The following is a 24206-nucleotide window of genomic DNA, read 5'->3' on the forward strand; positions in this document are numbered from 1 at the left end:
AAAGAGAGAATATGAATAAGTTAATTAACCTCTGGAGGCTTCTCTCTGAAGGGCCTGCCTGGCTGATTACATCTAGTGAAGGAGAGAGCGGGGGGGGGGGATATGGAGAGTAAGCGAGTGAGAGGGGAAAGGTTGGCGGAGAGGACAAATAAATGGAGGGATGGAAATTGTGTACCGATGTACTCTCTAGGAGAGAAGGAGGGAGGGGCTCCTCGCCTGAGGAGATAGAGAGAGAGAGAGAGGGGGGGGGGGTCTACCTGAGTTCATTTCACCAAGGCCCCCTGTGGGTCGTTAATTCCCTTCCTGCCGTTTTCGCTCGGCGCAACCTTTAAATACGGTCCTCCCCCTCACTTTTTCACAAACACACAGGAGTCGCGTTCAGTTTCAAAATCATTTATAGTGAAAAATAGGAGATAATAACAATACTATCTATTTTAATACAAACAGCAGAAGTCAGTTAAGCCTAGGGTTATCTTAGTTCATAGGAGTATCTACAGGATGACGTCATCGAAATGTGTGTTGGTCGTTCCTTGACGCACCCAATCACATGTCTAGGAGGAACAGAGATTGACTCACCAAGCATTTTATGACCAAGTGTGTGTGAAGGTTTCGCATGAGCTTGTTTCTGTGTGAGTGTGTGTATATATATATGTGTGTGTGTGTGTATTTGTGTTTGGTCATACTAGTCTGGATGATTGTCAGAGAGTATTGAGGATTCTGTGCATGTTTGTTGTTTAAACAGTGCTAATCCATGCTTTCTGGGTTTGTTGGCTTTGGTCTGTAAACAGGTTGAGCTGTCGATGGCAGATGGCTATCTAATAGATCCATCGCCACATACTCAGGATAGTGTGTGTGTGTGTTGAAAATAAGTGTACATATATTTTGCATATATATTGCTACAATGAACATGGAATATTTCTAGAAGGGTCGTCTCTATGGGTGTGATCACATGCTGTGGCTGGCAGTCCTATTGGTCGGTATGGCCCATCCTGCATCTCATTGGTCCTGTAGTCTTGTCTGTTGTGGTCCGGGCTGTGTGAGTGAGTGTGTGTGTGTGTTCAGCGTGGTCAGACAGTGGTCTCTATCTTCTCCAGGACCTCCAGGACAGACAGGGAGGGGGCCACCACGGCCCGTGCCCCCTGCACACCCCACACACTGCCCAGACTGGACTCCCCATCGCTGCTCAGCTCCTCCTCTTCCTCCGACTCCTCTTCCTCCGACTCCTCCGACGAGCCCTCGTCACATGACCCCGCATAGGCCCCACCCAGCGCGTTGATCCCCGAATCCTCGGAGCTGGAGGGGGAGGAGCAGTGGTCCATTTTGGGCGCCGCGTTGGCCGCGTCGGCCGAGACACGGGGCCTGGCCTGAGGGGGGCGGGGCGGGGGCTGGGGGGAGCGACTGGGCACGTGCGGTGGCGGTAGGATCCTCTGCACGTAGCACATTTTGCCGTTGATGCGTTTGACCAGATAGTCGTCGTGGAAGAGGTCCGAGATGAGGCAGAACTTTGGCGAGGGCGGGCAGGGCGGGGCCTGGAAGGCGGAGGCGGTGCTGAGGTAGCGGTCAGCCAATGAGACGGAGAGGTCCGTGGTGTGGGTGTGGCTTGAGGGCGAGGCAGGCACGGGGGTGGTGGGGAGCTGGCACACGGACGTCATGGGCTGGTACACGTACTTACCTGGAGGAGAGGAGAGGGTTAGACCTGGGAGTGTGTGTGAACTGCCAATCAGACAGGGGAGCAAATTAGAGGGAGGGAGGGAGGGAGGGAGGGAGGGAGGGAAGGAAGGAAGGAAGGAAGGAAGGAAGGAAGGAGGGAGGGAGGGAGGGAGGGAGGGAGGGAGGGAGGGAGGGAGGGAGAGAGGGAGGGAGGGAGGGAGGGAGGGAGGGAGGGAGGGAGGGAGGGAGGGAGGGAGGGAGGGAGGGAGGGAGGGAGGGAGGGAGGGAGGGAGGGAGGGAGGGAGGGACAATAGAACATGACAAGAGAAAACCACAGCAGAGATCAAAGTAAGTCTGGCTCCAGGCTGTAATGTAGCTCAGAGTTTTATCTGGGAGGAGAGAAGGGAGGTGTGTGTGTGTAAGTGTGTGTTTAACGGTAGAGATGTTATTGTTCGTGGATAGCAAGAACCAGACAGTGTGTTTAAAGCTTTATATCTTCGTTAGAAAGATGGTGACAAATGAAGAGTAAGTTGTTGGGAAAAGCGATTGAGAGGCAGATGAAAAGAGAGAGGTTTAACATAATTGGGTGCGCTGGGGATGAGAGAGAGAGGGGGGGGGGAAGGCTGGTCAAAGATGATGATGAAGGTGAAAGCAGCGAGACAAGGGAGGGAGGGAGGGAGGGAGGGAGGGAGGGAGGGAGGGAGGAAGGAAGGAAGGAAGGAAGGAAGGAAAGAAGGAAGGAAGGAAGGAAGGAAGGAAGGAAGGAAGGAAGGAAGGAAGGAAGGAAGGAAGGAAGGAAAAAAACATGAAAGAGAAATATAGATGGACCATAACACAGTTAAAGAGATAAATGGATGGATGCGGTCTCTGGGAATGAAAGCTGAGCTGAAGGCCACGGCGTTCCTATAGAGGCTTTTGCTCAGGAAAACAATTCCGACAAGCCTCCACACACTCCTGTTTGGTCTGACCTGCTCCAGAGATGGTGAGAATCCAAGACGAGTTGACATTACATTAAGCAGACGCTCTCATCCAGAGCGACTTTAAGGTATATGTATGAGTTGATGAGTAGAAGGGAGGGATGAAAAAGAGAGAGCCGTAAGAGAGGGGGATAGGTGGAACGTGGAAGATAGAGGAGAATGTTGTGACGGAGAGAGCGGGAGGAAATGAGAGACAGGAGATGGAGTCATTCTTCCAGCAATCCTCAGCTTCGCTCTCATCAGGACACAATGAGAACTGGTAAATGGAACACACACCATACACACACCCCACACAATACAAACTAGTTTGAGCAATTCTGAGTCCATCTATGATGTGTGTGCGTGTGTGTGCGCGAGTGTGAACGTTAATCGGAAATGTCAGAGCAGAGATAGAGGAAGAGGTTGAAGACTCTGCCTTTTCGCTTCACTTGCTAACACCTCACCTCACTCTGACAGCCCCGGAGTACACAGACACACACACACACACACACACTCTGTTTCTTTACAACAGTACAACTCAACTATTCTAAGGTCAATGACCGTGATCTAAGGTGGCAGGAGAATGTAGGTGAAGTTATAATATATACATCCTCACTCACTCACTACCTGACTCCCAAACTCACTCACACACTTAGTCACACACTCACTCGCACTGTTTACCTCCTCTATCCTCATCCTTGCTCAACTTTGAATAACTACGACAACGCAGAGGAGAGAGGCGGAAGGAAAACAAAGAGAGGAATAGAGAGAGGGAGGGAAAAAATAGAGCGAGGGAGCGATAGAGGGAGAGAGCATTAGAGAGGGAGTTCTGAACCCTTTAGATAAGCCACCAGGAGCTAATAGGGATCCACACACCCAGAGAGAGACAAGAAGCTAATTCCCCTGGGACACACACACATTCACCCAAGCCCCGGAGGAAAATCCCACTCAGCCCTTCATGGACTTATCAGTGTGCAATTGTGCATGTTCCTTGAGCATGGCTGAGAGCTGGAAGCAGGAGCTGACCAAGCCCACCATTTCCACCTCGAATCCTACCATGGCTGAGGTTCTGCAGCCTGGGTTCCCCCTACTGGTTCTACAGCCTGGGTTCCACTGAAGAATGACGGTCTGGATTTGACTTCAACTATTCCTTGCAGTTTTGGGTCAGGGTGTGCAAAATGTTCAATAATTCATCCTCTATGTGTGCACGGACGTGTACGCACACACACACACACACACACACACAAATACTAACCCCATGTGAGGCGGAACATTCGGAATGCTAATACTCCTATCTGCTGCCGGGATATTCTCTCACACTGGCACACATTCATGCACACATAGACAGTTTATGCGGTATATACACAAACTCACTCTCACACACAAACATTTATTTTACCAGGATGCAAAAGAAATGTTCCCCTGGGATTTGGCAGTGACAAGATGGTAAACTCAAACAGGAAATAGGACACATAGCACTTCCTCCCAGAGGACTTGCCAGTTTCCTCTTAATGATGACACAGTATAAAAATGAGAATACACACAGACACACCAATACACAGATATAAATGGCCATGAAACACCGTTTTTTCTCGTATTTATTTTTCATTTTCAACACAAGTTTTCTCAGAGGGTTTAGGTGTGGTCTCAGATATTTGTTAGGTTCTTTGTGAAAGCGCTTGTTAAAACATGAAAACAGGCTTCACAGATAACATCTGACTGGATTTAAAGGCTTTTCCTCTCCATTCCTCCACTCCTCCCTTTGTTTTCTTGCCCTGGTAGTATCTAATATCTATCCGTCTTTTATTATTCTCTTCACTCTATTCCCAGTCTATCTTTTTTTGTTTGTTATTTCTTTGTCAACGTTTTGGATATATATCTATTTTAGGGCACTTCTGCTTTAGGACAGGGGAAATGAGGAGCGACAGGAAATGCAAGGGGAGAGAAGTAGAGAGAAAGAGAGAGTGAGTAAGAGAGAGAGCGAGCGCGAGAGAGAGAGGACATACAGGAAATGGCCTGCCTCGAACCCCGGGGCCACTGGTGAAAGACCTTAGCCTGCAGGTACGTGCATTCATCTGGTTGGCCACTCTTTCTCTGTCCCTTTGGTATTCCTCTCTCTCCCCTCCTCCTCTTCTGTCAACATCCCACTCTCTCTCCGTTCGTCTGCGTGAGAGCATTTCATCACGACCTCCCTGGGTCCTCTCATCCTCCCCCTGCCTCTCTGAACATGCAGAGGTCATTATGCTTTTCCTCGGGGGCTATGGAATCTGAGGAATGAAGTCACATGACCAGGCTGCCTTCCGCGTTAGCAGGCTGTTAGTTGACAGCAGAGACCCTCCGTCTCACCGCTCCACCCCCGATCCCACCCCACCTCCATCCTGTTCTCCGTTGTGGTCAGATCTTTCGTTGTCACTCACTCACGCTCTCCTTCTCTTTCTCTCGTTCACACCCCCCGTCGTTCCTTTCTCGATCTCTCTCTCTTTCTTCCCTTCCTACTTCGTTTCCCTCTCCTTCCTTCCTCCCTTCCTTCCTTCTTTCCTTTTTCTCTCAGACCTGGTGGCAGGCCTCTGGTTTAGTTCCGCGTAGACGGACAATACACTGCCTGCTCCCTGGTGCTGCTACTCTTTGGTGTGTGTGTGTGTGTGTGCGTGTGAGTGTGCGTGTGTGTGTGTGTGTGCGTGTGTGTGTTTGTGTGGGTGCATCCGTCGACGGAGGACAATGCGTTTCCCACTCTCCCTCTTCGAAAAGCATTAGTCCTTTTAGAGGGTTTGCTCTGAGAGTTATATGACACCGACCTGGCCATGCTACCCAGACTTGGAAGAACCATTCGTTTTCTGGCTGGCTGCCAGCCTGCCTGTCTGTCTCTTTCTCCGTGTCACGTCTTGCCACTTCAAACCTATAGGTCTCCTGCATGTCAACAATGGCCAGGTTTCCCAGATTTGTTAAGAAGCTCTTAACGCTCAGAGCTTCTTAGGAGCGTTCTAAGAACGCTCTAGAACGCTCCTAAGAAGCTCTTAGCGTTAAGAGTTTCTTAACGAATCTGGGAAACTCGGCCATAATCAGTCAGTTCACTGGAGAGGCACACAGTTGGCTTTAGTTTTTTTCTTAAAGGCTTTCTCAGAATCCTGCAGTCTGATAGTGCTGATGGTGTTGTTTTAAATGATTAATGATAAATGATCTTACTACGTTTCAACGCTCTGTAGACAACAAACAATATTGTCCTAGTTCCTTGTGTGTTCTTCACTGTAAAACGTATTGAGACTCGGAACGGGTTTTCAGTCAAAAAAGTCATCAAAATGGGCCCGTGATTTAATCCTGCCGGATTTGTCAAGCGGAAGTCTTTAGATAGAATATTTGAGAAGAATTCTGCTAAACACGATGATAGATATAGGCCTGGATATAGTCTGATAAAAAGTAATATGAACAATATCCCTGTTCTAATCCGTTGATGTCGTCAACATCTGTTTTGGTTGTGCGAGTTATTAATTGGTGGTTCGGTGACGGTTGTTTCTCTTTACCGCGGAACAACCCTAGAGACACTGACTCACAAGTCTGTGCGGCTGTCAACAACTACGTCAGTAGCCTTCGTTACAATTTTATCGGATATGTTCCTTGACGTTTTGCCACTGTAATCATACTTTGCAAATACGGTTTGGGAGCATCCACTGTACATACTCTAACATCGAGGTCTCATTGAACGACATGCGAGTTCGTAAGGCTAAAGGCGGGGGCTGGGAGGATGATAGGGCGAAACTTACAGTGGCACCAGCCGAGATGACAGCACCAGTGGAGCTTGAAGCACTTCCCGTGGCTGTGCGTTGCGCACATGGACAGTCCGTCGCACGGGAGGAAGTCCGGTCGCCCCGCACAGCTTCGCGCCGATGCCTGCGCCTCGTCCAACTTCTCGTTCCTCTGTCCGGCCGACGCGGCCATTGCGCGTACGCCCCAGGATCAAACCAACGCTGTGAACCGCATTTAACAATCGCAAGACTGTTCACCGCCAAAAGATGACCAAAGAAGTGCGTTACCAAATCCAGCAAATAAGGTAAATATCCTCTCAAAGAAGACAAAGAAAACAAATATTTCCGGTGGTCGTTGGTTTTTGGCACTTTTGTACAATGTCCAAAACGCAAAAGGAAATTCTGTTCAAAAGTTCGTATCAAAACAGATCCCAGACAAGGCTCTACCCCTTCGTATTGGTAGATCAATCTTCAGTTACCTCTGGTAAACAATGAGCAGCGTTCCAAGCCCGAACTCTCCTTTCCAGGCTCTCGGTGGACTGAACGAGAAGGAGGTTCCTCTCTCCGTGGACCTCTCCACATCTCCACGTTCCTCCTCCTCTTCTCCCTCAGAGACGCACACCCACACACACTCTCTCTCTCTCTCTCTCTCTCTCTCTCTCTCTCTCTCTATCTCTCTCTCTCTCTTCCATTCTCTACCCCCTCCCCTTGCTCTCCCTCTCACTCACTCTCGGAAAGTCTTATTTCTCCTCGACTTTGGGTCTCGCATATAATTATCTTCTGGTCGGCTCTGAAATTGCATTTGAACTCGAGATTGCAAGTCAAAGCACCACACTACATTACTGATGCCCGCGAGAAATATTTCTAGCTGTGCGCCCACAGACGCACACGCGAGAACAAGCGCTAGCACGTAACGTGTGTGATAGAGGTCAACATCATCAAAGGAATAGTGGCTAGTGTTCCTCTCACTTCAAAGGGATACAGATTCCCTGGTACATCCACAATTTGTCATCTGTGCGTGCGTGCGCGCGTGCGCGCGTGAATGAAGTGTGATAGAGAATAATACATCTTTTTGGATGTATTCAACCACCGCCCTCTCCAGGGCGACACACACATGCACACACACGTGCACACACACACACACACTCCAGGGGGTGTATAAACATGCCAGTAACCCTGCAGCGTCCACACAGCTGTGGCCTCGTGACACGAATCTGGTTTATCGTCTCCTCTCTCTTTCTCCTCCTCCTCCTCTCTCGTCCCCCTCTTCTCGGCCCCTCTTCCTCTCCCACCCTACTCATCACCTGTCCATCAATCATATCCAGCTGATGTTTCCCCGCCTCCTTCCCCGGAGCTAGGACTGTCACTGGGGCGGATGTGTCGTATCAAGTCCACTTCAGCTTCAATCTGCTAGACACACTGGACATGGTACTGGTAACGTCATGACACACAGTCATATGTTTTAGTTCAGTTTATACTGAACGGGGGGAGGGGGTGGGGAGATGGTAAGAGGGCTAGGGTGCGATGGTGAAGAGCACACATATAGAAGAACAAACACATCCTTCCACACGTACACACGCACACTTTCCGGTGTGACCGATAATGAGTACCTGTCATCGGTCATTAGTTGCTGTCGGTAGTCTAGCGAGGCAGTAACCATAGAAACGACAGAGGTGACTAATTCAGAGGACAAAGATGGCCGACATGGAGTTATCCAGCTCAACTCAGGTCAATGACACTCGTTCTCTCTCATCTTAGTCCACTAGTTCAACTTTGGAAATATACACACACTTACACATATTCACACACAAACATACATTCACATTTACATTTATTCATTTAGCAGACGCTTTTATCCCAAAGCGACTTCCAAGAGAGCTTTACAAAGTGCACAAGTCACTGATAATAACAACAAGATAGCCCCAAAAACATTGCGGGTAGCCAAAACATAAAGCACATATTGTGAACAACCAAAATAAGTGCCAAAGGGAAGAACCATAAGAGCATGTAGTTAAACAAGTTACAATTAAACAACATGAATAGCTATAAGTGCAAGTGTCCCTGTAGAAAAGCCAGCAACAGTGAAACATATTTCACAGCGAGTACAACAATTTAAATCAGTTACCACTAACCAACAAGAACAACAAGTCTCTAAGCAAGAGTCATTGTGATCCTTGAGGAAACCAACATAGGGTCCAGCAAACCATTCCTAAGTACCGTTGGAACATACACTCTCCAACACACCATCGCACACACACTGGCACACACACGTCTGTTTATGACATATCTTCCATCAATGTGCTAGAGGTGTGGAATCTGACACTTCACAGCAGCCCCACCTGTCCCACACACACACACACACACACACACACACACACACACGCGCAGGCTAATAAAAGTCAGACAACCAGCAGGAAGTAGGGTCCGGTTCCCCTTTTCACAGGACTCATGACCAGAGCAGCTCATCCCAGATCCATCTCCAGCTATTGATTAGACCACGAGGGAAGACTGGGGCCGGTCAATCTATACCTCTCCAATGAGACGCCTGTCCTGTCCTCTCTCTCAGTCTCTCTCTCTGTCTCTCTCTCTCTCTAACCTTGAGTTGATGCATGCCAGAGCTCAGCTGTGTAAGGCTGTAGATCACAGCACACTATCAGCCAGTTAAATCCCTCTTCCCTCTGCTCTCTGCTCTGCACTCTCACCTCCTCTTCTCTTCATGGAAAACCTTGACCTGATTGGATTGTTGTGAGGCTGTACTGCAATAAACAGTCAGAGATTGTATACAGACATGGTAGACAAGCAGATGGAGAGGCAGAAGGTTTGGTGATTAATATTCTAGTGATGCTCTTCTTACATTCTGCTGAATAATACATTAAACAGTGAGGAGAACACAAACAGAGAGGCAAGGAACAGTATCTCTCTGGTGTCTGATCTTCCCCTGTTACGCAGCTACAGATGCACATGGGTGCTCTCTGTCTCTCGCTTTCTCTCGCTCTCACTCGCTCTCTGTCTACAGACACACACAAGCATGTGAACCTACATACTTACACACACGCACACCACAGGTCCAACGTCTGTGTTAATTCTTTGTGAACTGATAGGAGGAGTCCCTCTAGTGGACACTTCTTCAAAGTACAGCGAGAGACCCCAAATACCGTGATCCATGCGACAGGTGACACGCTTTCAAAAACATTTCAAACAGGCGATAGAAGTTTGTGAACTTTGCCGTTCAAAAAAAAACAATTCTACTTGTTGTGATAACGGTGTAATAACTATACACGTATAGTCTACAGTATGATCTAAAGGTGTCAAAGTTCAAAAGTTAAAATCTAATTTGAGGGAAAGGAAATGATAACGGAGTCGGTCATGTTTTATGTGTCCATGTGATCGGTCTTGGCCCAACCCATTAATGATAGGCTACAGAATTTCACCGTCAGAAGCTTAGTCAAGCTGGCGTTCCAGTATCAGAGGACGACACAGCGGGTCGACACAGCGGAAGTGCAGCTGAAGTTTACTCAACACGCTGAGAGGGAGACACCGGTGGTTAAAACTGAAAACAAACCGTTTTATCGAGGAGTTTAGCGCGGGGAAATGCGCTCCCTAACGGGACTTTTAGCAGTAGTTGCAGCAGCAACCTTTTACCTTTATCTGCTTTCTGCCTTCCTACCGCCCTGTCCACAGTTAGTTCACCACCGGCGAGATGATACCGTGGAGTCCAAAGACACCGCAGCGGCTGAAAGTGAGGTTGTGGTTGAGCAGTATAGGTATGTAATTCAAACGAGCGATTTTGCTCACCCAGCTTGTTCTGGGCATGTGTACTGAAACTTTAGCAATACATTATAATACTACCCGGCAGAGAAATCCAGAGAATATAGTTATTTATCGGCTCTTTGTTAAGATTGAGATATTTAAAATAAAGACTGTTAGTCAACGCAGCTAGCTCCAGGCTGTATTACATTGAGTTGTTAAGTGGAAGCGTGTGTGTGTAGACAGTGCAGAGTTCACAGTGATGCTGCAACGTGTGGCCTCTCCCCGTCAGACTAATAACCTGACTGCCCAGTCGTCAGACCACCAGCCTATGTCTAAATAATCTCTTATCTCGTCGAGTTTATGACTCCGTCCTGTGATTAGGATACATCCAGCAGCATGGGCCCTGTTTTGGCTGACAGGAGTGGACACTAATGTCATAGGTCAAGTCCAGAGGATGCTCTTTAACTGTCTCACACACACACACACACACGCACGCACGCGCACACACACACACACAGAGAGGAGGTGGTGGTCTTTGCTGGCGTTATTTTATCGTCGCCCAGCGTCCTGGGTTCCCCCCAGGGGTCCGGCCAAGGGGCTGAGTGTCGGGGAACTTTAGGGGAACGTCCAGGACATGTTCCCCTGGTGAATCAAGAGTAATGTGACCTGGACTAAATGTGCCCCTCCTCAAGACTGATCCTATTTCTGATATCTGAGGGAAATGCTAGAAGGATGGCGTGATCAGAGAAGTGTAAGGTGGGTGGGGGTGGAAAGGTGGACGGGGGCAAAAGGGTTGGGGTGTGTGTGTGTGTGTGGGGGGGGGGGGGTAGGGGGCGAGAGTGGGGGCAGAGGGCACAGGAGGCAGCTGGAGGTGTCACAAGGTAGGTTTGGGGACGGAGCGGGGAGTGAGCGTGGGCGCACTGAGGTTCGCGGTTCTGAGAAAGGGGCGGGGGGGGGGGGTTTGAGGGGTCGAGGCTGCAGAGCTTCACAGTTCACCAACCTGGCCTCACTCCACACAGAGGGGGGAAGGAGGGGGGGGCACTGACCTGGAGGGGCTGGGGGGGGGGGGGGTGAGGGGCTGGAAGACAGGAGGACAGGTGTGTGCAGCGAGCCGGCAAGAGAGGAGAGGCCCTTTTTTGTTGTTGTTGTGAAAGCGGTTTTTGCACAGCCTTCTCCGTCGGGCTGTTTATCAAACAATGGTGTCACGTCCTGGACAACCCGTTCCCTGGCCTCCTCCAGCTGCAGTACCCTCACCTGACCACATGCCTCAAGATCAGTGGTCACACTCTGAGACAGATGTGGAACTCTCAACTTGTCTGTCAGATCCAGTGGAAGGGGCATGCCTGTATCTATTTACAGCGTCTGTCTCTCTGTTGTTCTAAAACCACAGTCTACCTGAGGCTGTTGGACACATTTGGACCAAGTGTCTTAAGCAGGCGACCCACACACATGGTCCTCTTGGTGTGTGTGGTTGTGTGATCCCAGAGGTTATGTGTAAGCGAAATCAAACCCTCCCTCTGGCAGAATCATCAGTACAGTATGTGCAGACGACAGCACCTCATTGACCAATGGGGGAGCAGTATGTGTCTCTATTAACCAATAGGAGTGCTTCGCTGTGAGCTACACAGTAAACAGGCCTGCCTTCCTGGCTGAAACAGCCATCTTGAGTTTCAATTTGCGTGTGTGTGTGTGCGTTTGCGGCTGTATAGTTTGTGTGGCTTTGGATAGGTGTGAATGTGCACGCCGGTAAGTGTGTGTGTGTGGTGTGTGTTTGAGGATGGTTGTGTGTTACCGTGTGTGTGTGCTAACAAGCCACAACCAAAGCTATTTCTGTACTAGATCATGTTACAGCCCTCTCTTCCTCTCTCTGTCTCCCTCTCCGTCTCTTCCAGTCTGCTGCTGTGAGGTCAGGGCAGGGTGTTGTCCCGACACTATCCAGACCCAGAGCATGACCTAGAACAGTGCTTCTCAATCCTGGTCCTCGGGACCCCCCGCCCTGCATGTTTGAGACGTTTCCCTGCTCCAACACACCTGATTCAAATGAATGGGTCGTTATCAGGCCCGTTTATTTGAATCAGGTGTGTTAGAACAGGGAAATATCTAAAACATGCAGGGCAGGGGGTCCCGAGGACCAGGATTGAGGACCACTGACCTAGAATACAGCAGACTAGACCGGACCCAGACTGTGCCTGCTCTATGGCATGTGGATCTGCCCCTGTCAGACTCTGCTCATCCACAGACCCTTGCTCTGTGACGCAAACGTGCTCTCTGTCTCCCTGCAGTATCTCGCTTCTGCACAGCGCCACAGAGAACGCGCAGAGGGCTGCGTTTCCATGCGGCCTCACGCGCTCCCACTTTCTGAGCTCTCTTTCTCTTTCTCTCTCTCTCTCTCTCTCTCTCTCTCTCTCTCTCTCTCTCTCTCTCTCTCTCTCTCTCTCTCTCTCTCTCTCTCTCTCTCTCTCTCTCTCTCTCTCTCTCTCTCTCTCTCTCTCCTCTCTTCCACTCTCTGTCCACCGTGCATGCTGACCCCCTCTCTCCTCCCCCCAGGTTGAAGTTTCCCTCCGACCTGGACGAGCTGCGTGACTTGGCGGACATGTTGCATCTGTACAAGGAGGAGCACTCCAGCTACATCCTGCTTCTCTTCTGCTCCGCCTACCTCTACAAGCAGTCCTTCGCCATCCCCGGGTCCTCCTTCCTGGTGAACACGCGCGCACGCGCACAGATTGACCTGTGCACACACAGACACATCTAGGGCTAATACATTCTTGTTATTACTAGTTTGAATCTCCGGAACTTTCCTGTGTCCCCCGACAGGCCCTCCAGCTCAGTGTTCCTCAACCCGGTCCTCGGGACCCCCTGTCCTGCATGTTCCAGATGTTTCCCTGCTCCGACACACCTGATTCCTAATGAATGGGTCGTTGTGCCCAGCAGAAGCCTGATAACGAACATGCATTAGAATCAGGTGTGCTGGAGCAGAGGAACATGCCGGACAGTGGGGACCCCGCTCTCCCGCTCTCTCTCATGTCAGTCCCGTGTGTTGTGGTTCCCAGAACATGCTGGCGGGGGCGCTGTTTGGTCCCTGGCATGGTCTCCTGCTGGCCTGTCTGCTCACCACCACAGGTTCCACCTTCTGCTACCTGCTGTCCCGGACCTTCGGCAAGCAGTACGTCATGAGGCTGTTCCCCGATAAGGTGGCCATGTTGCAGAGCAAGGTACGTGGTGTCTGTGTGTGTTTTCATCGAAACTAGGAATGTTTGCGACTACACTTGAGTTTTCACCAAGCACTTTTACGGAAAGGGGGGTCGCACGCACACACACGCACACACACACGCACATACATACACACAGACGTACCTTGTAATGTCCCCTGGCTGTGTTCTGGATTATCCCTCCTTCTGTGTGGCATTTCAAATCAGATTGAACATTTTGAGATGGACAAGGATTCACAGCTTATACCAAGGCTGGAACAGATTGACAGAGTTGGAGGATCTCTTTGGAGTTCAAAGACACACCAGAACATAGCAGTAGTCCAACTAAGACGGTGCGGTGATTCTGGTGGTGAACTGGTTGTATTTTGCTTGAACGGTCTCTCTCTCTCTCTCTCTCTCTCTCTCTCTCTCTCTCTCTCTCTCTCTCTCTCTCTCTCTCTCTCTCTCTCTCTCCCCCCCCCCCCAGGTGGAGGAGAACAGAAGCAGTATGTTCTTCTTCCTCCTCTTCCTCCGGTTCTTCCCCATGACTCCTAACTGGTTCCTGAACATCACCTCCCCCATCCTCAACATCCCCCTCCCCATCTTCTTCTTCTCTGTCCTCATCGGTGAGACACACACACACACACACACACACACGCACTTCCTCCACACTATAAACTGCTCGAGGGCACCCTCTGACTGTAAGCCCTTGGCCCCTGTGGCAGAAAAGACTCCACCGACGGCGTGGCATCTCAAACAACGCAGACTTTCAGTCCCAAACGAGCCAATCCTTGTATCATGTATCGTCTTATTGGCTAAGCCAATCAACTCTCTTTCCTGGCCAAGGGACCAGATATTTAGGGTCCTAAATATGTCTAGACCCAGGCGCTTGCTCTCTGGCCATAGGCCCTAAATAACCCTTTGACCTAGGCATCCCCCTCTCCAGCCTGGCCATAAATGGCCTCTGCAGCTGCAAAAGAAACCAGTGGGCACACTGGGTATACGGTTACATCCATACTCACCTTCCACAATCAGTGTGAAGCAAAACAGGAATATGGAATCAATCACTGATATAGTAGATGGATTCCATGTTCAATGAATGATGTCATGGTTCATTACAAGGCTTGAGCGACTGCCTGTAGGAATCTTTTATTTCCTCCCACGCCCTGCAGGTCTGATCCCCTACAACTTCATCTGTGTAAGGACGGGCTCCATCCTATCAGAAATCTCCTCCATGGATGACATCTTCTCCTGGGCGACCCTGCTGCAGCTATTGGCTATCGCCTGCATGGCGCTGCTCCCTGGTTGGCTCATCCGGCGCTACAGCCACGGCCATCTGAAACTGGAAGGCCTCGATCACAACGGACAAGCCCAGGACTGTGACCGCAAGAACAGATGACTACTGACCTTTGACCCCTCGATGGTGACTACCAGAGGTCCCGGGTTGAGAGCAGATCTAGTACGCAGAAGTCTGACTTTGAAGGTCTGGACTTGTTAACAGTTTAGAAAGACTGTTTATGTGGTTACCATGACTAGTTAGCCAGTTAGCAAGACTGTTAAGCTGCTTAGAATTACTAGTTAAACTAGTTCATTAGTGAAGGTTACACGCTTTGTTGAAAGTCACCAAGTCTTAAATGCTGTCACAATGACACCTGTTATTTTTACCCAAACAAGCATACCGATGCGCAATCAGTGCAGACATTTTACAGCTTTAATTTATTGAACCTTATTTCAATGGAATGTCAGGGAAAATCTATTTATTCAAGGGCTGCTTGTGTTTTCAGTGTTTAATGTGGGAATATAGCGTAGAGCCCAAACCTAGGATATGTCATATACAACGTGTATATATTTCATAAGTTCAACCTAGGCCTAAATTGTCTTTATAAGTACAACAGTTCCCTCAAAAAACACTGAACACTTTTACGTACTGTCTAAGAGTATGTTTGTACCTTGTGTTTTGCACTTTGACATGCCTCTGCATGCCTGGATATGTGTGCTGATTGAAGATAATTGTTTGAACATTTACTATTTATTTTTGGACTCTGTGAGTAGTAAAGTCTGAATCAATAGCAGCTCTATCTACAGTATGTATTGTACTGTTACAGGAATGGTGGAATGTGAAATCCTGTGTTCTCCAGCTTTGTAAAGGAACCGAAGGCCAGGAGTGTGGTGTTTTCAAGGCTAGTGCTCTAGGAACCGCTCATTTAAGAGTTCAAGAATCATAGGACTCTCAATATCCTGAGTATTCCAAAAACCTGATTTACATTGTGGTCTTCTTGTTGTGCCAAATCATGAATCAATGTGTTGGGAACGGAAATTCCCAGAGCAGGAAGTCCAAATGTCCTATCTCTGACATGAAGTTGTACTACACCACAAGAGGACAATGTCTGAGATGCTGTTTGCTTGGTTTTCTGAAGCTACTGTGCACATTCTTTTGATAAACTTCTAGATGCTTCTTATCAGTTTTTGTGCTCTGTTCTGTGGTTGACCTTGCAGAGAAAGCCTACAGACCAGGTCTGAACTTGAGTTTCTTATGCATAATAGTTTATTTGTGTCAAAGTAAACGTGATAATAATGCATTCCTTGATTTTGGCATAGGTTCAACTTCCATGACAGATGGGCAACAACAAGAACAACAACAACAGTGTTACTGCATGGGCATGCAGCAGTAATACACTCACACCCCCCCTACTTCACCTCACTCTCCTAAAGAACATAGGAGGACATCACTTCCAATGACACAACCTCCCCCCCCCCACACACACACACACGTTAGTTTAGGATGCTACAAGCTCCCTTAGTAGTCAACGGATTTGGCTTATTTAAAGGGGAAGAGTGGCTCTTTGCACACACACACACGTAAACTAATAAACACATTATAGATGGACACACACACACCCCTCAGCCTAAACATAGTAAACACACCACATTCAAAAGTATACTGTAACACAAAGGATTCAGACCAGTGTTTCATCACAACATCTTTACAGTACAAAAAGGTTCTCAGTGCAATTGTACTTCTGGTTATGCGGTCGCGTCCAACAGACATATTCTAAAGTTGCATCGTGTCTCCAGGGAAACGCCGCCTTCTCGGGGCGTGTGGAGGTCGGCGGTGGAGCAGAGGGTGGAGGAGGACTGCTGGGGGAAGATCCACCATGCTCTCCTCGAGTCTTGTTTCCCAAACGCTTTGTCCGTCTCTCCATCTCGCTGTACCCACATCTCTCTCTCATCTCTCCCTCCGTCGGCCCCTCTCTCGACCTCCTCCAATCCCCTTTCACCGGCTCCTTTCTTCCTCACCGTCCACCGGAAGCCCCTGGAGATCCGGGAGAGGCAGGTGTCTCCTGGCGCGTCTCCCCAGGGAGGGGGCCTTCCCCCTGGGTGAAGCAGTAGAGCAGGCCGGGGTCGTCCCCGAAGCCGCGCCGGAGGCCGCGCTGCCGGAGGACCCCGCCCTGCAGGAGACGGGCCCCGTACGCCCGGGCCTCCGGCCGGCCCTCCGCCGCGCCCCCCCGCACCAGCCAGTCCACCAGCTCGCTGCCCGGGAACCAGGCTCCGTCCCCGGCTCGGCTCTGGGGGGCCGGGGCCGGACCCTCCCGTCCATACCTGCATATCAAAGGAAGGATTCACCGACAGGACCACTCACGCTCTCCCCTGAGCCACTGGGGGGGGGGGAGAGTGTGGAGAAGGGGGAGAGAGAGAGAAGCAGAAAGAAGGAAAACAGATCAGAGACCTGCAGTGAGAAAGTAAAGGAACAGTCCAACGCGCAGCGCTGTATGGTATGGTGCACGCCCCCTCGCGGCGAGATAGAGGTGGGATCGACTCACCAGCCCCAGACAAACACGGAGAAAACTCGGACAGAGCGTTAGTTCACGAGTGACACGATGAAAACATAACGGAAGACGCGTGTCAGTTGGGCTCTCAGAGGGACAAGAGGGAGGAAAAACGAGTGGGGGGAGGGGGAAGGGAGGAGGGAGGAGTGTCCTACCTCCTGTTGTGGACCAGGTCCTGGACACACTGGTCTTTGTGGTAGCGGACAAACTGGGTGCAGGTCAGCCTGATCTCCTCAGGGGCCACCGGCTGTGTCTCCTCCTCACTGTCCTTACTCTGCCACAGACCCTGCAGTCTGCACACACACACACACAGTGGACAGTGGTGAATGGACCCTGGAGCCAGGTTATCGGAAGGATACTGTGTGTATACTTGCGTGTGGGTGTGTGTGCCCGTGTGTGTACATGCATGCGAGTGTGAGTGTGTGTGTGTGGCCAGAGCAGGCAGCGTCCAACCTGTTCTTGAAGGGCAGCATGATGAGGTGTCTGTCCAGACCAAACACCCCGAACGAGATGAAGCCCTAAGCAACAACAATTCCCTGACTTATTCACAGATTGAACTGACCGAAATCACAAGTGATCACCAAGTGAATCAATTAAGTCTATAAAGAAAGAACGTAGTCATGAACTGATTCGATTCCGGGGGGGAGATCCGAACATAGTCGTTCGTTGAGGTTTACAAACACATTTGTTGGTGGAGGTGCTTGGTGCGGTGTGGTACCTGTCCATAGTTGGCCACAGCACAGAAGAACTGCAGCTCCAGGTACAGTCTCCCTGGGTCTTTGTTGAACAGCCACCACAGACAACTGGACAGGTTCTGGAAGACAGCACAATGTTGGCACAATCACAGAACGCTTTTCTAATAATAGAATCATAAAATCCAGCGTGACAGCAGAACCATTTTGGAACTGACAGAATGTTCGATGATGATCTTTTGAGCTTCCAGGAGAACATCGATGGAATTTTAGGAGTGCTCAAAATGACAGACCGCTGATAGGTTTTTTCAGTTTAACTGTGAAGGAATAGGATTAGGCTTTAGATGGAATATTAGAAGGGAGCTGGGAGAACCTTTAGAACACTATAGGAACAAAAGGTCTCGCTGTAGAGTTGGGAGAACATTACACGGTGAGTAGAACGTTGGGAGAAAGTTATGGAAAGACCAGCAGAACATTGCTCCACGAGACGGACGGCATGACGTCGTAGGACAAGGTGACGGCATGACGTCGTAGGACAAGGTGACAGCATGACGTCGTAGGACAAGGTGACAGCATGGAGGAGGTTGGGACCTGCCAGACTTACCGCTAGCAGACTGACGGTGAGGAGCAGGCAGAGGAGGGCGTGTCGGACCAGCTGTCTCTCATCCTGGACCTGGGCCGGGGCAGCAGCGCCCTGCCGGCCTTCGCACAGCGCCCCCGCCTGGTCTGGAGGGGGAGAGCAAGCCAACGGGTGAGCCACGAGCCGCCATCTCAACAGCGCTGCCTTAAAGAGATGAGGACGCACCTTCGCGTACGTGCATGTGTGTGTTGTGACGTGTTGTTGGTCCTGCGGGCTGTCAAATGCGGGCCGTCACAGTGTGTGTGTGTGTGTCTGTGTGTGTGTCAGTCTACCTGTCTGGGTTGAGCTGGTGTTGTTTCTGTGTATGCTGGCGATCATGTCAGGCATGGGCTGGGCTGGTGCACAGTGGTGAAACTCTGGCGGGACACGGGAAAACCACGTTTACAATACATCTCTCTCCCACGTCATGCTGACAGCGCATGCACTTTCACACTACGGTTTGCTTTTCAACGGGAGCACAACGTCCCACCTCGGATGATGTCGCTGTCCGGGGAGAGGCCCAGCGGGGCCTCGTCTTCAGCTTCAGCCTGGGGCCTCAGGTCCTCGGTGGTTCCCAGGATGGAGGCCCTGTCCAGGGCTTGGTAGTCCTGCGGTTCCCCCTGGGCCCCCTGGCTCAGGCCCATCAGGGAGAAACCTCCCAGCAGGATGCTAACGGCTACTACAACTGCTGTACTTATGATCTGGAGGGAGAGGGGGAGAGGGGTAGAAGAGGAGGGCAGAAGAGAGGGGGAGAAGAGGAGGGCAGATAAGGGGGGGAGAGAGGGGGAGAAGAGGAGGGCAGGGGAGAGGGGGAGAAGAGGGGGGCAGAGTAGAGGAGGGCAGAGGAGAGGGGGAGAAGAGGAGGGCAGAGGAGAGGGGGAGAAGAGGAGGGCAGAGGAGAGGGGGAGAAGAGGGGGAGAGAGGGGGAGAAGAGGAGGGCAGAGGAGAGGGGGAGAGAGGGGGAGAAGAGGAGGGCAGAGGAGGGCAGAGGAGAGGGGGAGAAGAGGAGGGCAGAGGAGAGGGGGAGAAGAGGAGGGCAGAGGAGAGGGGGAGAAGAGGAGGGCAGAGGAGAGGGGGAGAAGAGGAGGGCAGAGGAGAGGGGGAGAAGAGGAGGGCAGAGGAGAGGGGGAGAGAGGGGGAGAAGAGGAGGGCAGAGGAGAGGGGGAGAGAGGGGGAGAAGAGGAGGGCAGAGGAGAGGGGGAGAGAGGGGGAGAAGAGGAGGGCAGAGGAGAGGGGGAGAAGAGGAGGGCAGAGGAGAGGGGGAGAAGAGGAGGGCAGAGGAGAGGGGGAGAAGAGGAGGGCAGAGGAGAGGAGGGCAGAGGAGAGGGGGAGAAGAGGAGGGCAGAGGAGAGGGGGAGAAGAGGAGCAGCAGGAGAATCAACAGAGAACATTCCACTGTAAAAGCGAGTGAACGTGAGTATGTCAGAGGAAGAGTGGGAGTGTACGAGCCATCACCTGGGCCCTGCCATAGAAGAAGGCGGAGTCTATGGTGTCCGCCCTCCGTTCCCCCGCCAACAGCAGACCACCGACAATAAGCAACGGAACCCTGAGGAACACACACGTTGCTAGACTGGGGGAGGGGGGGGGGGGTTGGAAGGGGGGTGCGGTGCTGTTGGAAGCCAAGGATGGAAGGACACCTCTCCCTATCCGTCCTGAGTCAGTGACATGTACACATGCAACATGCATGTGTGGTGTCTGAAGAGACCTTGAAACCGTTCAGATCCAATCTGAGAAATGGAGACAAGTGCCCTTTTTGGCCAGACTTCCTTTCTATTTCTATTTTTCTATGTGACCGTGTCGTAATGCCCGACAACGGCTTTTCAGTTCTAATCCTGTGAGACCGCACAAGCCCCGGCCCCGGCCCCTCCCTCCTTGACCCAGTCCCAGTCACCATAGTGACCGCACGCAAATCAGCATCCATGTCTCTCTGACCTGCTGTCATGAGTGACGGTTAACATTGGGGGTTAACATTGGGGGTTAACATTGGGGGCTAACACTGGGGCTTAACATTGGGGCTTTCGAGATGTGCTAAAGACATAAATGTGACTCTGATGTGGAGGGGAAAAAAAGAGTAACCAACATAAAGTCACACACACACACACACACACTATGGCTGACTCACCCCCAGCCTGTGATTATGAAGACTCCAGGTCGTAACCTCAGCAGGTCATTCCTCTTCGTCAGAGCCAGACACAGAGGGATGAGGCCTGCACACACACACACACACACACACACACACACACACACACACACACACACACACACACACACACACACAATTTAACACGCCACTCGGGGGACAACATATTAGTTACTGCTCCACGGTCAGTACATCTCTGACCACCCCCCCCCCAGGCGTAACAATGCTACCTGTCCAGATGTAGGTGCTGTACAGGGAGCCATAGAGCAGGGTGAAGGTCAGCACTTGGCCCAGCACGTTGTCTTGATGCACCACAAAGTTCCACAGGATCATGCTCACACACACCAGGAACTGCACGCACACACAAAGGAAGAGATGAAAGATATTTTATCGGTTCATGAGCTTACATGCTGATGTTCGTAACGTAGAGAAGCAGCTAAGCTCTCGTTCCAGTCTGGGAGAGGTCTGGTTTGACCTCGCCACTCACAGCATGGATCATGTCAACGTGTGTGTCCACAGTACCTGGGCCAGAAAGAGGTTCATGGTGAACATGTGAGGGAGTCTCTTGAACTTCTTACTGAGGAGCATCACAGCTATGGTCCACACCTGCAACATAACAGGACAGAGGAGGAGGGAGGGAGCAGGAGGATGGAGGAGTGGAGGATAGAGGAAGAGAGGATGGAGGAGTGGAGGATAGAGGAAGCGAGGATGGAGGAGTGGAGGATAGAGGAAGAGAGGATGGAGGGAGCAGAAGGGGAGAGGATGGAGGGAGCAGGGGAGGAGAAGACGGAGGGAGGTGAGTCGGTTGAAGGGAACCCGAGTGTAGAGAAAAAACAGCAGAGGAACGTTCCGGGTCTTCGTCCAAAGCCCGCGCCCGGCGTACCAGCGCGATGAGGCTGACGATGCTGATGTTGAAGCTGACATTCTGCAGCTCGGTGACCAGGGGCGTGGGGTCCATCAGGGGGATGGTCAGAAGCCAGGCGGACACGTACATGATGGGGGCAGACAGGAAGGTGCTGATCACCATACCTGACGTCACCTGGGAGGAGGCGGGAGGAAGGGGGAGACAACTGTGGTCATGCACGTGTCCCTACGTCTGTCTGTGTCTCTGTCTGTACTGTATGTATGCACCTTGGCGTGCGTGTATTGGCTTGTGTCTTGACGCACTGTGTATGCGTTTCGCTCAGTAGGTATGCGCGTGTGTGCGTGCGACGCACCACCTCCAGCTCCATGTTGTACTGGGAGGCGTAGATGGCCACGCTGGGGGCGGTAGGGAACACACCGTACAGGAAGGCGTAGTTCGACAGGCTGCTGTGGTTCCCAGAGCTGCCGTTACCTCCAGAGTCCAGCAGCTCCACCATGTCCTTACAGATCAGAGGCATCACCAACCTGGATGGGGGGGGGGGAAGTCAACCGACAAACTCTTCACGAACCGACTCACCGACCCGGCCGGCCAAGCGGCCGGTCGTCTCTACCGCCAAACATGCGGTTCAGTTCAAAGTAGCCCCGCGTGTTGCGGCCTCACAGCTTGGCGGTGATGAGCAGGATGAGGGCCACTCCAGTGTCCCTGGTGAGCTTCCGTAGCTGGCCCACCATGGACAGGCCCAGGTAGAAGAGGGCCGCGCCGCCGAACGAGTTGGCCAGGCCGTCCACAAACTCCTCCATCACCGCCGGGATGCGCTGGCCCAGCAGGAAGTGGGATACGATGCCCACAACCACCATGAACACGATGGGGTTCCTCAGCACCTGAGAGGCGGCACGCGCAAACCCAAAACGTTACGAGCGTTGGTGTGTTCAAATGGACTCAGTAGTAAGCACCCAGTCTCACCAGTAAGCCTGTCAACACGTGGCCATGACAAGGTCTCTCGCCTTGTTCTCGTTACCTTGAGAAATACAACTCCCACGATGCTTAGCGTGCTGCGCTGGGGCTGCCTGTCGTCCCGCCACCTCTGGACCTCACACAGGGAGAACCCTATGGGGTTCAGGATCATGAGGGAGACCGGAGCCACCAGGTAGATATACTGAAGATACTCTGGGTGGGTGTTCCTGTAGAGGGCATCCACTAGGGGGCAGCAGAGAGAGAGAGAGAGAGAGAGAGAGAGAGAGAGAGAGAGAGAGAGAGAGAGAGAGAGAGAGAGAGAGAGAGAGAGAGAGAGAGAGAGAGGGAGAGAGAGAGAGACATAGGGATAGAGAGGGACAGGGTGCAATGCCAGGTCAGGTTAAGGCAGCACACACAAACACGGGGTCTCCTATCCTGTACTCACCTATAGGGTATCCCAGGGCAAAGTCGTTGCTCTGCGTGGCGAAGATAGAGTAGAGTCCGGCCTTGCTGTAGCGGCTCTCCGGACTAGCGACCAGGAGGGTCAGCACACACACAAGGACGAACACAGACACCTTGGCGACCAGGACGCTCCACAGGAAGGACCAGATGACGTCTCCAAAGTCCAGCAGGACCATGTTCTTGAAGAGCAGAGCCGGCAGGGCAAACTTGGACACAAAGTTGCCCATCCCCTTGGCCTGGCTGGGGGTGATGATGTCGGCGCGGCCGGCCACGTAGCCGCACAGGATGATGCCGAAGCACTCCAGCAGCGCCGGGAACAGCTTGTCGATGGACATGGCAGCCGGGGCGGCCGACAGGGGCGGGTGGGAAATGTTCCTGTCGTGGATGAGGACGTAGCTGCTGTCCTCCATGGCGGGCGGTGGGAGTGCTGGCTAACTGCCCCGGAATGAATATTTGTGTGTGTGTGTGTGTGTGTGGGGGGGGGGGGGGGTGGAGCGCGATTTCTGCTACTAACTGAGACCCAGTACCACACGTGTGTGGGCAGGTCTGCTGGTCAGTGGGCTGGCAGATGTGATGGAGGGTTTAACTTGGAGGTGGAATCGACAGCTCGCAACAACATAGATGGAGAGCTACCAGGTCCAAAGAGACCTGTGTGAAAGGAGAGACCAGACAGGTTATCCTACGTTACCAGGTCCGATATCAAGCAATATGTCTTCCAGCCCCATTTGATTTGTATGACTAGAATTCACACACGCAGAGTAATTATACTGAACTGTTCGTAACAACAATCCCATACAGTTGTTTTCTAGGCAACAGAGCTTCCAACAAATGTACGAACAAGCATTGCTCATGAATAGACATAGACGCATCAGCATAACGTTAGAAAATGGTTCGCTAGCTTGATTTAACAGGGCGAGAAACTGACCAGCGCATAACGTTTGCTATATCACAGCATGGAGTGAACTGTAGTGTTGAGTAGGGTGCCGTTACGTTGTGTTATTAAACTGTCCAACGTTTCAAAACATTAGTCTAGTTCGCTTGTTAGCTAGATTCTCGTTGTACAGTAGTAAAACAACATGACGAATAACAAGTCAAGAATGGTGGTCACGCCTTTTTATGCGGTTGCAAAACAAACTATATTTACCTGCAATTATTTAGCATCGGATTTAAGACTCCTTGATTCGTTAAAATCTAATATCTGGTTGAACTGTATAATGATTTTAATGCAATGTAGCCAAAGTAACTGTATTGCCACTACCAGCTGTTTTCGCTAAGGATGTCGCACCAAATGTGACTGAAAGGTGAACCAACCAATTGATCGTGGAGATGATTTCAGTGTAGACATATTACGCTGCTGTGATTG

At 51.2% G+C, this 24206-nt stretch overlaps 3 protein-coding genes across 4 annotated transcripts; 1 reads left to right on the forward strand and 2 right to left on the reverse strand.

Moving 5' to 3' along the window:
• Nucleotides 1–377: 377 nt before the first annotated feature.
• Nucleotides 378–7257, reverse strand: c12h3orf70 (chromosome 12 C3orf70 homolog). Its single transcript, XM_084667530.1, has 3 exons — nucleotides 6826–7257; nucleotides 6365–6568; nucleotides 378–1672 (listed from the first exon to the last, which is right to left on the reverse strand). The coding sequence occupies exons 2-3, from the start codon at nucleotides 6537–6539 to the stop codon at nucleotides 1068–1070; spliced, it is 780 nt and encodes a 259-aa protein (XP_084523656.1). The 5' UTR covers nucleotides 6540–6568; nucleotides 6826–7257; the 3' UTR covers nucleotides 378–1067.
• Nucleotides 7258–7642: 385 nt separating this feature from the next.
• On the forward strand, nucleotides 7643–15743 carry tmem41ab (transmembrane protein 41ab). Its single transcript, XM_084667528.1, has 5 exons — nucleotides 7643–10110; nucleotides 12644–12794; nucleotides 13147–13308; nucleotides 13772–13910; nucleotides 14457–15743. Exons 1-5 carry the CDS (start codon nucleotides 9938–9940, stop codon nucleotides 14681–14683), a joined length of 852 nt encoding a protein of 283 aa, XP_084523654.1. The 5' UTR covers nucleotides 7643–9937; the 3' UTR covers nucleotides 14684–15743.
• A 58-nt stretch (nucleotides 15744–15801) lies between these two features.
• Nucleotides 15802–24123, reverse strand: LOC146261259 (lysosomal cholesterol signaling protein-like). Of its 2 annotated transcripts, none has more exons than XM_084667526.1 (17): nucleotides 23988–24123; nucleotides 22827–23491; nucleotides 22446–22624; nucleotides 22088–22308; nucleotides 21780–21951; nucleotides 21446–21601; nucleotides 21085–21168; nucleotides 20793–20913; nucleotides 20545–20629; nucleotides 19878–19968; nucleotides 18913–19123; nucleotides 18716–18799; nucleotides 18408–18529; nucleotides 17830–17925; nucleotides 17565–17629; nucleotides 17267–17404; nucleotides 15802–16884 (listed from the first exon to the last, which is right to left on the reverse strand). In XM_084667526.1, the coding sequence occupies exons 2-17, from the start codon at nucleotides 23251–23253 to the stop codon at nucleotides 16578–16580; spliced, it is 2559 nt and encodes an 852-aa protein (XP_084523652.1). In that variant the 5' UTR covers nucleotides 23254–23491; nucleotides 23988–24123; the 3' UTR covers nucleotides 15802–16577. The 2 variants fall into 2 exon arrangements, with proteins under 2 accessions (XP_084523652.1, XP_084523653.1); XM_084667527.1 differs by having other exon boundaries at nucleotides 16744–16940.
• Nucleotides 24124–24206: the final 83 nt, after the last annotated feature.

This window comes from Hypomesus nipponensis, chromosome 12 (genome assembly GCF_054491055.1).
Source record: "Hypomesus nipponensis isolate SF chromosome 12, ASM5449105v1, whole genome shotgun sequence".
In the NCBI taxonomy this organism is placed as follows: domain Eukaryota; kingdom Metazoa; phylum Chordata; class Actinopteri; order Osmeriformes; family Osmeridae; genus Hypomesus; species Hypomesus nipponensis.